The sequence below is a fragment of the Salvelinus namaycush genome, chromosome 8 (genome assembly GCF_016432855.1).
Source record: "Salvelinus namaycush isolate Seneca chromosome 8, SaNama_1.0, whole genome shotgun sequence".
NCBI classification, from domain to species: domain Eukaryota; kingdom Metazoa; phylum Chordata; class Actinopteri; order Salmoniformes; family Salmonidae; genus Salvelinus; species Salvelinus namaycush.
In genome coordinates this window covers 53,351,596-53,365,217 of record NC_052314.1, presented here as the reverse complement: position 1 = coordinate 53,365,217, position 13,622 = coordinate 53,351,596, and the positions used below count along the sequence as shown (strand labels likewise).

The 13,622-nt window shown below is 38.5% G+C and overlaps 1 protein-coding gene across 7 annotated transcripts; it reads right to left on the bottom strand.

The window, feature by feature from the left end:
* Positions 1–1,633: 1,633 nt before the first annotated feature.
* LOC120052828 (butyrophilin-like protein 2) lies at positions 1,634–13,526 on the bottom strand. 7 transcript variants are annotated; one of them, XM_038999998.1, is made up of 12 exons: positions 12,603–13,262; positions 12,401–12,473; positions 11,182–11,244; positions 10,699–11,043; positions 10,308–10,472; positions 10,098–10,232; positions 8,296–8,391; positions 6,400–6,426; positions 6,273–6,293; positions 2,706–2,762; positions 2,470–2,496; positions 1,634–2,352 (listed from the first exon to the last, which is right to left on the bottom strand). In XM_038999998.1, the coding sequence occupies exons 2-12, from the start codon at positions 12,444–12,446 to the stop codon at positions 1,790–1,792; spliced, it is 1,545 nt and encodes a 514-aa protein (XP_038855926.1). In that variant the 5' UTR covers positions 12,447–12,473; positions 12,603–13,262; the 3' UTR covers positions 1,634–1,789. The 7 variants fall into 7 exon arrangements, with proteins under 7 accessions (XP_038855926.1, XP_038855930.1, XP_038855929.1 ...); XM_039000002.1 differs by lacking the exons at positions 12,401–12,473; positions 12,603–13,262 and adding an exon at positions 13,496–13,526; XM_039000001.1 differs by lacking the exon at positions 12,401–12,473 and having other exon boundaries at positions 12,603–13,261.
* Positions 13,527–13,622: the final 96 nt, after the last annotated feature.

The following is a 13,622-nucleotide window of genomic DNA, read 5'->3' as shown; positions in this document are numbered from 1 at the left end:
GGTGATGAGTCACTGTTTTCTGTATAGTATATGAATATCTGTACCTAGCAAACATGACAAACCATGACCTAAGCCCAACAGTTAAACACAAACTACTCTAATCTCCATTTCGGTAGCTTGTTAGCTGGGTGTCTGTATATAGCAAGCAGCTTGGGTCATTACCATATGAATTACATTGGTAGAAACAAGTTTAGTTAGCTATGTGGCAACTTTTTAGATGACTATGTACAGCTAAAATATTTCCATGAGACAGAGAGCAATCATTCAAGCTCCTGCTTCACCGCTGATGTGCTCGCCTGTGCCAACCACATTATCATTACAGGATTTGCTAATCTGAGAGCCATTCCCCAAGTTTCACAGCAGCAAACATCAACAGCACCAAACATACAGTGCATTCGGAAAGTATTCAGACCCTTGACTTTTCCCACATTTTGTTACGTTACAGCCTTATTCTAAAATTGATTAAATCGTTTTTTCCCCTCATTCTACACATTATACCCGTAATGATGAAGTGAAAACAGGTTTTAGAAATTTTAGCTAATTTATTAAAAAAATACCTTATGTACAGTATTCAGACCATTTGCTATGAGACTCGAAATTGAGCTCAGGTGCATCCTGTTTCCATTGACCATCCTTGAGATGTTTCTACAACTTGATTGGAGTACACCTGTGTGTAGATTTATGAGAGAGAAAAATTTCATCAATTCTGTAAAATTCAAAGGGTCTGAATACTTTCTGAATGCACTGTATAGCTGCTGTTTACTTATTTCATTCACCTTGACATCATCACTTTCAAAGTGCAAGGATGTGTCCGAATCCATATCACCAACCAACATAGATACAGCCTCTTCCACAGTGAAAATGGACGCTACGGCGCCATCATTTTGAGTAAGTCTTTTATTTTCTACTTAAGAAAATCAAATGACAGCATACCCTGTTTCCAGTTTCTGGTTGATGACAACAGCCACCCAAGTACGACAACAGGTTGTTAGCAAGTTAATTTCATGATATTGACACAGATATTATTGTTAGTAAAACAAGGCTGTTTGCGGCCATTATAGCTACTCTAACTTGATTAATAGCCTGAAATGGCTTCTTGGTAGCTAGTTATACGGTTGGGAGATTGGGAACCTGTGGGCTAGTTAAAGCCAACTTAATAAAACTGCTAGGTGGCTAGTAGTATAATTTGATTTATTTACAATACAAATCTGAGGGAGCACGTGCCCCTGTGCCCCCTATGGGCATGACGCCTCTGTTTACTAAATGTGAAATATCACATGTGAATTCTACAAACAATAACAGAAGAGTGGGAATAATAACTTTGTTCTCCCTCTCCCGTAAACTCCCTTTTTTTGTCTGACTCTCTGTACTTTCACAATCTCCTCTCCATCAAACCACACCCCCAAGGCTTACTTATTTACTAAATGTTGCTGAAAAGCAGACTTCAGTCTCCTATGTCAGTTGATGCACAATTGTATGGGTATGTCAGTCTGTTTCATTAGTGGCATCCTGGTTCAGTCTGTTCAATGCACTGAATAGAACACTGAGAGGAGGTGTTGCACAGGAGTTTTTCAAATGACATTAATTCAATATCTGGTTAATTTATGTCAATACACAATACAGAAATCAACAGTGTTGTTGGTATTCAAAACTTTTATTACAGATATACATCAATGATCTCACTACAGGTAGTAAATTCACATTTCATGTATAATGTCTCTATGCAGTTGAATTCCCTGTTAGTGTCTCAGAGTGTTACAATTGGATTTTATTTATTTGTCATCCAGAGTCATTGAACTGTTAAACATCTGCCACGTAACCCAGGGCTGAATACACCTAAGAATGTGTTAGACGACACAATGTTAAACAAACTGTAAAGATGTACCTTTGATTCAGCATCATAAAAGGAAAGCATCTGTTTGTCACAATCAAAGAAAACTCCAAGTGTTGTAAGAATTGCTTTTCCTGTTTCTGATAGGCTTAGAAATATTAAAGGGCTTTCGTTTCCAGATACTGGCATTTGAGGGTCAGCATGGACATAATAACCTTTCTCTTTTTCACATGTTAAAACCCAGAAACCATTCTCAGGGGTTAAGGGGACAACCACAGTTTTGTTGACTGCTGTGTCTGTGGCCACTCCAACATACCATGACTCTTTCTCTTTGCTAAAAATGGAATCTTCCCTCACCTTCACTTCCCAGTATGACTGTCCGGAGCTGAATCTGTCCTCACTAAAGACATGAAGAGCTGTGGGAACATCAGTTACTTTTGAGTCCCTACAATAAACCTTCTTTCTACCTGCATACACGTTTAGGTTAGGGTGAGCAGATGTTGGGTCCAGAGTGATGTCCACTAAAAAAAAGAGATTAAGATTTGGTTCATTCACTCACATGGTTTGCTGATATGGATGTTACTTGAAGGTACAGCCATGTAATGATATTATGTTAGTTCTTTATTCATGTGTCCTACCTTTGAATCTCTTCACTTCTCCCCATGCTGCAAATGAACAAATCAAATCAGAGAAACATTTAGCCGCTAATCTTATCAACAGAAAATAGATATTGGGTTGTACCACCTTTTCTTCTTATGGGTGTTCTTCAATAAATGTTATTAACCCTGAATGACTGTGCTTGTGGGGTGAATAAGATCTAAAAAACGGATTAAAAAACATTAAATAAAGAAAAGGTATGTCAATATAAATGTACCTTTTGGGACACATTTCTTCTGTGTAGTAGTTTCCTTCGCAGGTTGCATACCACATTCTGCATGAGTAAAACATATGGTTATTGACAGTTTATTATTGATATAATCAACCATATTGACCTATCTATATGCTCAATGCATGATAAATGACTAATTGAGTTAAAGATAGAATCCTTAGCTGCTACATACATTTTTGTTACTTATAAAGTATTGATTTATACCCATTGTTTTTTGAAGACTATAACTTGTAAATGCCTCATGAGCTTAGGTCAACTGTTTTACCACATCAGAGCACAAAATATAAGTTTGTTTAACTCCAATGTTTTTAAACAATATATAGCCTCAGAACACGGTTAAAAATGTATAGCCTCAAAACATGGTTAAAAATTCCCTGGAAACCCAATGTTGAATTCCATTGAATTATATTTCAGGGCAGAAATTCGTTTTTGAATCAGTAAAGTTTCCTCTCATGACCTCTACAAGCCAGAATGTACATTAAACGTACTTTACCGGTTGTCCATGTGGTTGGTCCACAGAACTATAATTACATCAACTTTTCAAAGCGCTGGAAGAGCTTTACATTTTTATCACCGGAAGCAAGCGCATAAGATAAAAATTAAATGCACGAGACGCACGCATACTTGCCAAGCTCGTGCAAGTGTTTACATGGTTCTGCACATGCAGATGCAATGTGCATCAATGACATAACACCTGCCCTGATCCACCTGCTCAAACTGCCATCTCCAGAGCCGCATCACTCTCCACCACATGGCCTCAAACTGCACCCTTTTGTTTCTCTCTGTCGCCCACACACTTTCAACATTCAGATACTTTTTTTACATTTTCATTGTGTTAATGATGGAGGATTGGTTGATTTCCAGTTTTTAATTATACGTTTTTTCAACATAATTGATGAGGAAAGTATCGTCCAACCCATCGGGTATCTCACTGCACTCATATGCCATGTCTTGAAATATTCAAACAGATCGAAAAAAAAAAGTACATTTACATTGTAAACGAGAGGCCACCTGGATCTTTAATTTAATGTCGACTTTGATCTGAAGCCATTCTTGTGATTATTTTGCTTTTGTAAATGTTTATTGGCCTATGTCGCCAAATTGTATGTATTATCGTATGTTATCCATTCATGATTTTATATATGTTCTATTTATATCTGTAAATCAACCAATGAGATCGGGCCACGCCCGGGCATGATTGCAGACACCTGTGTGTGTCCTTTCAAAGTATATAAACTAGTGACCCGCAGTGTTTGTCATTATACCCTAATAAAGACAGCTGGTCTGTCAAAAATGTTGGTTATAAAATTATTGCATCTGAGCTTCTAGAGTGTGCGGCTCACCTCTTCTTTTCAAATATTTCTGACAGCCAACTTTCTAACTCCGCCCATACCTTTTGGACTTTAAAGCATTCCCAAAAGGCATGGAGTATTGAGTCATTGTTTGTTTTACATGGCTCTGCCTTTGTGCTGTAGAATTTGTGAATTTTGTCTCTTGTATATTAAACTACACTGCTCAAAAAAATAAAGGGAACACTTAAACAACACAATGTAACTCCAAGTCAATCACACTTCTGTGAAATCAAACTGGCCACTTAGGAAGCAACACTGATTGACAATAAATTTCACATGCTGTTGTGCAAATGGAATAGACAAAAGGTGGAAATTATAGGCAATTAGCAAGACACCCCCAATAAAGGAGTGGTTCTGCAGGTGGTGACCACAGACCACTTCTCAGTTCCTATGCTTCCTGGCTGATGTTTTGGTCACTTTTGAATGCTGGCGGTGCTTTCACTCTAGTGGTAGCATGAGACGGAGTCTACAACCCACACAAGTGGCTCAGGTATTGCAGCTCATCCAGGATGGCACATCAATGCTATCTTGTGCCCCTTTTCTAAAGCAATTTCATCAGATAACGCAGGCCTGGGCAACTCTAGTCCTCAGCGGCCTGATTGGTGTCACACTTTTGCCCCAGTCCCAGCTAACACACCTGACTCCAATAATCAACTAATCGTGGTCTTCAGTTAAAAATGCAATTAGTTTAAATCAGCTGTGTTTTTGCTTTAGGACATTTACAGTTGATGTCGGAAGTTTACATACACCTTAGCCAAATACATTTAAAATCAGTTTTTCACAATTCCTGACATTTACTCCGAGTAAAAATTCCCTGTCTTAGGCCAGTGGGGATAACCACTTTATTTTAAGAATGTGAAATGTCAGAATAATCTTAGAGAGAATGATTTCTTTTCAGCTTTTATATCTTTCATCACATTCCCAGTGGGTCAGAAGTTTACATACACTCAATTAGTATTTGGTAGCATTGCCTTTAAATTGTTTAACTTGGGTCAAACGTTTCAGGTAGCCTTCCACAAGCTTCCCACAATCCGTTGGGTGAATTTTGGCCCATTCCTCCTGACAGAGCTGGTGTAACTGAGTCAGGTTGATAGGCCTCCTTGCTCGCACACACTTTTTCAGTTCTGCCCACAAATTGTCTGTAGGATTGAGGTCAGGGCATCCACAGGTACACCTCCAATTGACTCAAAGTATGTCAATTAGCCTATCAGAAGCTTCTAAAGCCATGACATAATTTTCTGGAATTTTCCAAGCTGTTTAAAGGCACAGTCATCTTAGTGCATGTAATCTGACCGACTGGAATTGTGATACAGTGAATTATAAGTGAAATAATCTGTCTGTCAACAATTGTTGGAAAAATGACTTGTGTCATGCACAAAGTAGATGTCCTAACCGACTTGCCAAAACTATAGTTTGTTAACAAGAAATTTGTGGAGTGATTGAAAAACATGTTTTAATGACTCCAACCTAAGTGTATGTAATCTTCCAACTTCAACTGTATATAATATTTGTATTAAATATATTATTTCAGCTGGAAAGTAATTCGACTTTCCTGTGGATATATTGTCTCACATTTCCACCGCCAAAAGGGCCAACCGCATGGACAAACGTAAAAGTACATTAAAATATATTTATATTTTACATTCTGGCATGCAGAGGTCATGAGAGGAAACTTTCCTGATTCAAATGCTCATTTCTGCCTGAAGTACAATTCAACGTTGGGTTTCCTGGCAAGGTTAAACCTAAAATGTTGATATCATGGATGGTCAGTCCTTGCGTCCATAGCTCTGTGTATGAACTTGAGAGTGGTTACATTTCTCCAGGCCCACCCCTCAGCTTTTTACAAAAACAGAGGTGGGGTGTCCGCTTTGTTATTATTTCAATTAAGGACTCTATAATAGAACAGTACCTCCATTTGGCGCTTGACTTTGATCACCTTCACATGGAGATGTATTATAAACGGAGTGTCATACTAAGAAATAGTGTTTGAAAATAGAACATATCTTTCATTCGAACCCCACCTTACTGAGTTTCATTCTAAACTTATTTTTGTCAATTTCTAATCAAATGACACACATTTTTTTGCTAATGTACATCAAATAATCAACAAACATCTTCACCACAAAACACAATTAATGCTCAGTCAAGTTACCTTAGCAATGTTAAATAAAAATATAATTACATAATTAACAAAATATACCTCTGACAAGAGCTGTTTCTTCTATTAAAAGAAAACAAAAAAATAAGAAAACAAATAGGTTAAAAATCATGTTATAATATGTGTATATGTACACACAATAGTAAAACATATACTGTAGAAGTCATACCTGGCCTCTCCGTAGACTCTGTTTTATCTGAAATGCAATGACACTAATATTAATATAGGTAGGTCATGCAATCTTACTTTGTTAAAATGTAATGTTTTATATCAGGGATGTTTTCAATGTTATCATCAAACCTAATATTATAAAAGGGCAAATCCTAACTTTCACTTAAGTAAAACTTTCACAAAATCTCCCATTGACATCTGTGCATGACTAGGTGATAATTTGATTTAAGTGGAAGTTAGGATTTGCAACTAAATTATTAGACAACATTTAATACCATCTGCATTTTCCTTTTCCCTTGATGTTGAGGGTCTGATAAACCCTCCAGGAGGAGGAAAATTAGATATTGTAAATGTAAAACCAAATAACATATTGTCAATGATATGGATGGATGTTAGGGATTAATCAATGCGGTCTAACTTGAAAAAATTCAAAAGTTTGGACACACCTATTCATTCAAGGGTTTTTCTTTATTTTTACTATTTTCTACATTGTAGAATAATAGTGAAGACATCAAAACGATGAAATAACACATATGGAATCATCTAGTAACCAAAAAATTGTTAAACAAATCAAAATATATTTAAGATTTTAGATTTTTCAAAGTAGCCACCCTTTGCCAAGATGACAGCTTTGCACACTCTTGGCATTCTCTAAACCGGCTTCGTGTTTTGGGTCATTGTCCTGTTGAAAAATAAATGATAGTCGCACTAAGCGCAAACCAGATGGGATGGCATATTGCTCCAGAATGCTGTGGTAGACATGCTGGTTAAGTGAGTCTTTAATTCTAAATAAATCACAGACAATGTAACCAGCAAAGCACCCCCACACCTCCTCCGCAAAGCTTCACGGTGGGAACCACACGTGCAGAGATCATCTGCGTCTCACAAAGACATGCGGTTGGAACCAAATATCTCACATTTGGACTCATCAGACCAAAGAACAGATTTCCACAGGTCTAATGTCCATTGCTCGTGTTATTTGTCCCAAGAAATTCTCTTCTTATTATTGTTGATGTCCTTTAGTAGTGGTTTCTTTGCAGCAATTCGACCATGAAGGCCTGATTCAGTCAGTCTCCTCTGAACAGTTGATGTTGAGGATGCGTCTCTTTCTTGAACCCTGTGAAGCATTTATTTCAGCTGAAATTTCTGAGGCTGGTAATTCTAATGAACTTATCCTCTGCAGCAGAGTTAACTCTGGGTCTTCCTTTCCTGTGGCGGTCCTCATGAGAGCCAGTTTCATCATAGCACTTGATGGTTTTTGCAACTGTACTTGAAGAAACTTTCAAAGTTCTTGACATTTTCCAGATTGACTGACCTTCGTGTCTTAAAGTAGTGATGGACTGTCATTTCTCTTGACTTATTTGAGCTGTTCTTGCCATTATATGGACTTGGTCTTTTACCAAATAGGGCTATCTTCTGTATACGACCCCTACCTTGTCACAACATAACTGATTGGCTCAAACGCATTAATTAGGAAAGAAATTCCACAAATTAACTTTTAAAAATGCTCACCTGTTAATTGAAATGGATTCCAGGTGACTACCTCATAAATCTGGTTGAGAGAATGCCAAGAGTGTGCAAAGCTGTCATCAAGGCAAAGGGTGGCTACTTTGAAGAATCTTAAATATAAAATATATTTTGATTTGTTTAACACTTTTTAGGCTACTACATGATTCCATATGTGTTATTTCATAGTTTTGATGTCTTCACTATTATTCTACAATGTACAATATTCAAAAAATATAGAAAAACCCTTGAATGAGCAGGTGTTGTATGTATATATGGTTGTGGAGTAGAATAGTCTAGCTCACCCTATTAAGATCCGTTCTACCATTAATAGACCATCAATACACTGTTCACAATTAAATGAATGTGTGTTAGCTTGTTGACATACCAGTTTTTTTGTTCCAGATGAAGAGCCCAATGACAGTAAAGACGACTAGCAGTAAAATAATCAGGGTCGTGATGAAGGCTCCAAGACTCCAATGACCTGTACAAAGGATTTATCAAACCACTTAAAATTTACATACAAAAAAGAACTATATTTAAAATCTGAATTGAGTCATATTTCCCACGTTTATGATGTTGTCTTTTGGTAGATACAGTAACTCAAGACAACATATTAGAGGTCTTCACCGGTCCACCTGTACCCGAAAAGCCGGGATGTACCTAATTGTCATGGATCTCGGGTATTTGCCCGATTTGCCCGTGAGGACCCGTACAGACCCGAACTCGACTGGTGCCGTAGAGAGAGAGTGAAAATGTACAATTGATGCTGCTGCTCTTTCTTTTCACGTAAGTGGTGTATGAAGCTTGTCGTTGTTGCCGGCCAATCACAAATCATCAAAGCAGCACTATAATAGTTTTTTGGCATTATAGTTGGCATTTTCTACTATAGCCCATATGCATTTTAGTAATTTACCAGACACTCTTATCTAGAACAACTTACAGGAGCAATTAGGTTTATGTTTAAGACAGATGTTTCATCTTGTGTGCTCGGGAATTCGAACCAGCAACCTTTCGGTTACTGGTTCAACGCTCTTAACCGCAAGGCCACCTGCTTCCATAGAAATGCATTAAATAACACATTCACAAGTGGCAAAATAGACAGTCAAAATCCTTTATCATAAGGAATACTATATGCTATATCAGTTCCACTATTAATATGTAATGTATCTAGGAGATATAAGAAAGTAGCATTGTTGAATACTCGTTTCTGATTGGCTAGAAGGGCATTCTAGAATGGTCATTTAAAATCCGATAACGGGACAGTTGGAAAAGATATTGGGACACCTTGCAATCATGAAACAATAAGTGCCTACACATGCAGACCATATTTACCACAAAGTTATAGAACTAGCAACCAAAAGATGAGAAAGTATAAATTGGAAAATAAAAATATAAATGAAAAAAAGTATTTATACCGCTAAATGTGTGCTTTCATATGGTTTTCTTCGGCAACTGTGGTATAAGCAGTTGCCAAAGAAAAGTGATATTCAATGTCTTTATATTACCTTGGAAAAATAACGTTTGGCTCCAGCTCGTCCCGCTGCGTCGTCCATTATTTCCAAGGTAATGTACAGAACGGAGGCATTTATCCCTTACTTAACCGCTTTTTTATTGCCACAAAACTACTTCCATCCTTCCTTAAAAATGTTTAACCAGGTTACCTTCAGATGAGTTTTGTCACCTGTATCTAATCAATGGAAGATGGAATTAAAATGAAGGCATTAAAAGGTAAATGAGAAGGATCGGCTACAATGACCAAGATCTATGGCAGCTAGATGTTAGTCTAACTAGCACGCGTCGACTTGCTTGGTGTTTCTCTCTCCCTGCCTGTAGCCCACATCACTCTCTCACACACACACACACACACACACACACACACACACACCCTCTCTCTCTCCATCGCGCTTTAACAGTCCAGTTAACAACAGCGATTTTTTAAATGCTTATTTTTTGCCTCTTCCCTCGGATTGGATTGGACAGGGTCTGGTTGTCCTTGAGTCCGTTCAGACCGGATCTCTATCTTTTAAGAATCAATTTATTCCGGTAGGGGTCCGTGTAGAAAAGCCCAAGATCCATTTCACAACATGTTTTTGTGTTGATTGTTCTGTGGGTGTAATGAACTTATTGTGTTACATTGACTAAGATATTAAATGATAAGATGCTGATTAAGATTTCTGAGATTCTCACCGTCCATTGGAGCTCTGGGCAGGATTCTACTCTCCTTCTCCTCCTCCTCAGACAGAGAGACTGTACAGGAGAGCCAATCGGAGTCTGAGGGAGAATACAGCAGCCAACTACTTACGCTCACCAAGCCCTGAGAATCTGATGAGAGAGAGAGAGAGAGAGATGAACATTTTACATCAATTTCTATTTTATCATTGCAAGTAATGTTATTACCATGTGTGTAGAGTACTTCTTGTACATTTCTGAGCTCTGCGCCTTCTTTGTTTTTCCAGGTGAGTGTAGGTTGTGGTGACCAGCCCACTGATGAACAGGTAACGTTCACCTGGCCTCCTCCTCCTCTTGCTTCAGCAAGAGACAAAACTGGGATACCACCTAATACTATTGGAAAGATAGGGAGTTCAATCCCAAAAATAGATAGGACTATTATAAGTTTTGTTCTATTTTCCAGAATTGTTCACAAGTTCAACAAAATGAGCAATAGTAGTTTGATTCTGAACTAGATTCCCACCAAAAGTACAGTATCTCTCCATAAATAAGTTTACATCACGTGTTATGTTTGTTTACAGGTTCATTAATTGCAGAAACATAGTCCTCTGCTCCTTACCAATCAGTGTGAGGGACACACTGGCCTTTTCATACCACTGTTCGCTGCTGACACGGCACACATACTCGCCCCTGTCTTCCAAAGTGACCCTGTCTAGTCTCAGGGACACGTTCCCCCTCTCCAGCCCCCCAGTTAGAGACACCCTGCCCCAGTACCGGGGGTCCACAGATGCCTGGATGCTGTGGTCCTTGTATAACAAGGCAGGTCGGTTGAAGTTACCAGGCCGGTACCAACGCACCTCCAACGGCTCTGCACTGAAGATAGGTGAGAGTTCACAAGGTAGGGAGATGGAGGCGTTTATCCGGGTCAAAATCGGACCATGAGGGACCACCAAAGTGAAGATCTCTGGGGTAAAGGGTAACAGAAAGAAGAATGTACAATGAAGAATTATCATTCACTTTGCCCTGTTTATGCACTCAGTGTTGTTACATTGGACAAGGAAGAATAGTTATTTACTCAAAAATACTTTGTAAACATTCTTACCAGAGTTTTGAGCTGGGATAGGATCAGTGACAACTGACAGTATCAGCACCCTCATAAATACCCCTGTGTTGAAGAGACAGGACAACAACACTGTTACATTAACCAGCTAAATGTATATATCAATCAAACGATCATTTGAACACAGTTTCATGTGTGTTAGAAAAATATCTCTACAAAACAGGGCATTACATTATGCACTTTGGAATTTCAGATGATGGGACAGTGTGTCTGACAGTGTCATGTATTTATTGCCATGCCAACTTCAACCCACATAAAAGGCAATAAAATGACTACCAGACAATGTTGCAACAATCATGTGACTTTCACTGATCACAGTAGATATTGAAACGGACTAAAAGTCTTGAACAAAACATAAAACGCTGTACGAACGTAATCCTTATTTTGTTAAATTGGTTAATAAACTATTAATTAAAACACCATCTCTATGCACATGATCTTTGATCAGAAACTAACCTGAAACTGGGAAACAAGCAACAAAAATCATAATGTCAAGATTAAAACAAGGAAAGAGGGGAGTAGGACACCATTCTTCTATGATACGTGAACTCTCAATTCTAGAGAACCATCATATTACTATACATTTTATATAGGAAGGCTGCAACTCATACAGTGTAATGGAATTAATTTGTACCCGAGTGCATAGTTCCTCTCCCTTGATTTCCTGTTATTGCAAAACCAAAACGCCTGTTATTTTCTGGTAATCCGGTAGATTCATGGCAATCCGAATATCACAATGTATTTGAATGATACTTTGAGTTCCACTTCGTAAACGAGAGAATAGACCAGTAAGCATAAGACGTAGGTTTTGCCTCTACAGCCTGTCCACTTGTATGACATTATCTGTGCGTTCACTTTCACCACCAAGGGTAACTGATTTACAAGTTAGCTGCCTACAGTTTCTACTAAGCATGAAGGGGACCAATTGTCGAGACCCATTGCCTTGACTGACCGTGCTTATTTGATACCCTCCATACAGTATGTAACAAACAGTACAACGTTTATTTTGTGAATAAATAATACATCAAATTACCAGCTCTATGACTTGATCAAAACCCCAGCTGTAATAAGGACACAATCCAGAAAAATACGCATTTGTAAAAAAAGATAGACAAGGAGAGGAGAGAAAAAAGGAAAAAGTGAGAATCCCATTCTTTAAAGAGGGCAGAGTTGTTAATCATAGAGTGAAGTTTATTTGTACCTGAGTGCATGGTCCCTCTCCTTCGCTTTTCCAGCTGTCGTGACATAAAAACCTTCTGTAGGTAATTGGCATGCTATGGCAAAACGTATGACCACGATGTATTAAAGTTCTCCTTTGGAGCCCAAAATTATAATAGAAAAGAAAATACTCAGTTCTCCCTCTCCTGTCTGTCCACACCCTGCCTTTAAGGTTGTGGACTTACCTTTCACATTCTCCGTGGTGCACTATAAAACTACACCCAACACCTGTCTTTCAGCAGTTTGATTATTAATGAGGGATGCGAATAGTGTAGCTTGTCCCTGAGCTGGCCGACAAAAGGTTTCTCACGTCTCTGCCTGCTGTAGATACTGCAAGTTGGTTCTAACCTTAAAAGTAACAACAAAGAATGTTAGCAGGTCTGTTAGGAAATGCCTTTGTCACACCATCTGGATAAGGGCATTTCTGTGCTGCACCAGAAATACTCTTAATGGGGAGATGGGAAACTCCTTTTTATTTGTGCTATTAAATTCCTCTTTAATTTACAAATTCATCATTAGGCACACCTGGACTCCATTACCTCACTCATTACCTTTCCTTTATCTGGTACTCCCTTGGGTTTTTTCCCCAGGCAGTATTGTTTCTGTTGTCTAGACTCCTACTCCTACGTTGCATCGGTACTTGTTATATTAAACTTACCACCTGCTTCAAGACTCCCAGCGTCTACGTTACATTAAGTCACCGAAATTATTTGAATTAACAATTGAGGTAGCTATGTTATCTAACTCAACGCTTAACTAAATCAAATGTATTTATACATCCCTTTTTACATCAGCAGGTGTCACAAAGTGCTATACAGAAACCCAGCCTAAAACCCCAAACAGCAAGCAATGCAGATGCAGAAGCACAGTGGCTAGGAAAAACTCCCTAGAAAGGCAGAAACCTAGAGAGGAACCAGGCTCTGAGTGGCCAGTCGTCTTCTGGCTGTGCTGGGTGGAGATTATAAGAGTACATGGCTATTAAGGCCAGTTTGTTCTTCAAGACGTTAAAACGCTCATAGTTGACCAGCGGGTTCAAATAATAATCAGAGTAGTTGTAGAGGATGCAACAGGTCAGTACCTCAGGAGTAAATGTCAGTTGGCTTTCATAGCTGAGCATTCAGAGGTCGAGACAAAATGTGTGGTAGAGAGAGAGTTGAAAACAGCAGGGAGAGGGACAAGGTAGCACATCCGGTTAACAGGTCAGG

Bases quoted from the DNA above. Each gene is read 5' to 3' on its own strand.
- LOC120052828 (XM_038999998.1), bottom strand. From the start codon at position 12,446: ATGTCACGACAGCTGGAAAAGCGAAGGAGAGGGACCATGCACTCAG. The intron at 11,245-12,400 runs GTACAAATAAAC...TCTTCAACACAG, and splicing joins GAGAGGGACCATGCACTCAG to GGGTATTTATGAGGGTGCTG. The intron at 2,763-6,272 runs GTATATTTTGTT...TTACTCATGCAG, and splicing joins AGAAACAGCTCTTGTCAGAG to AATGTGGTATGCAACCTGCG.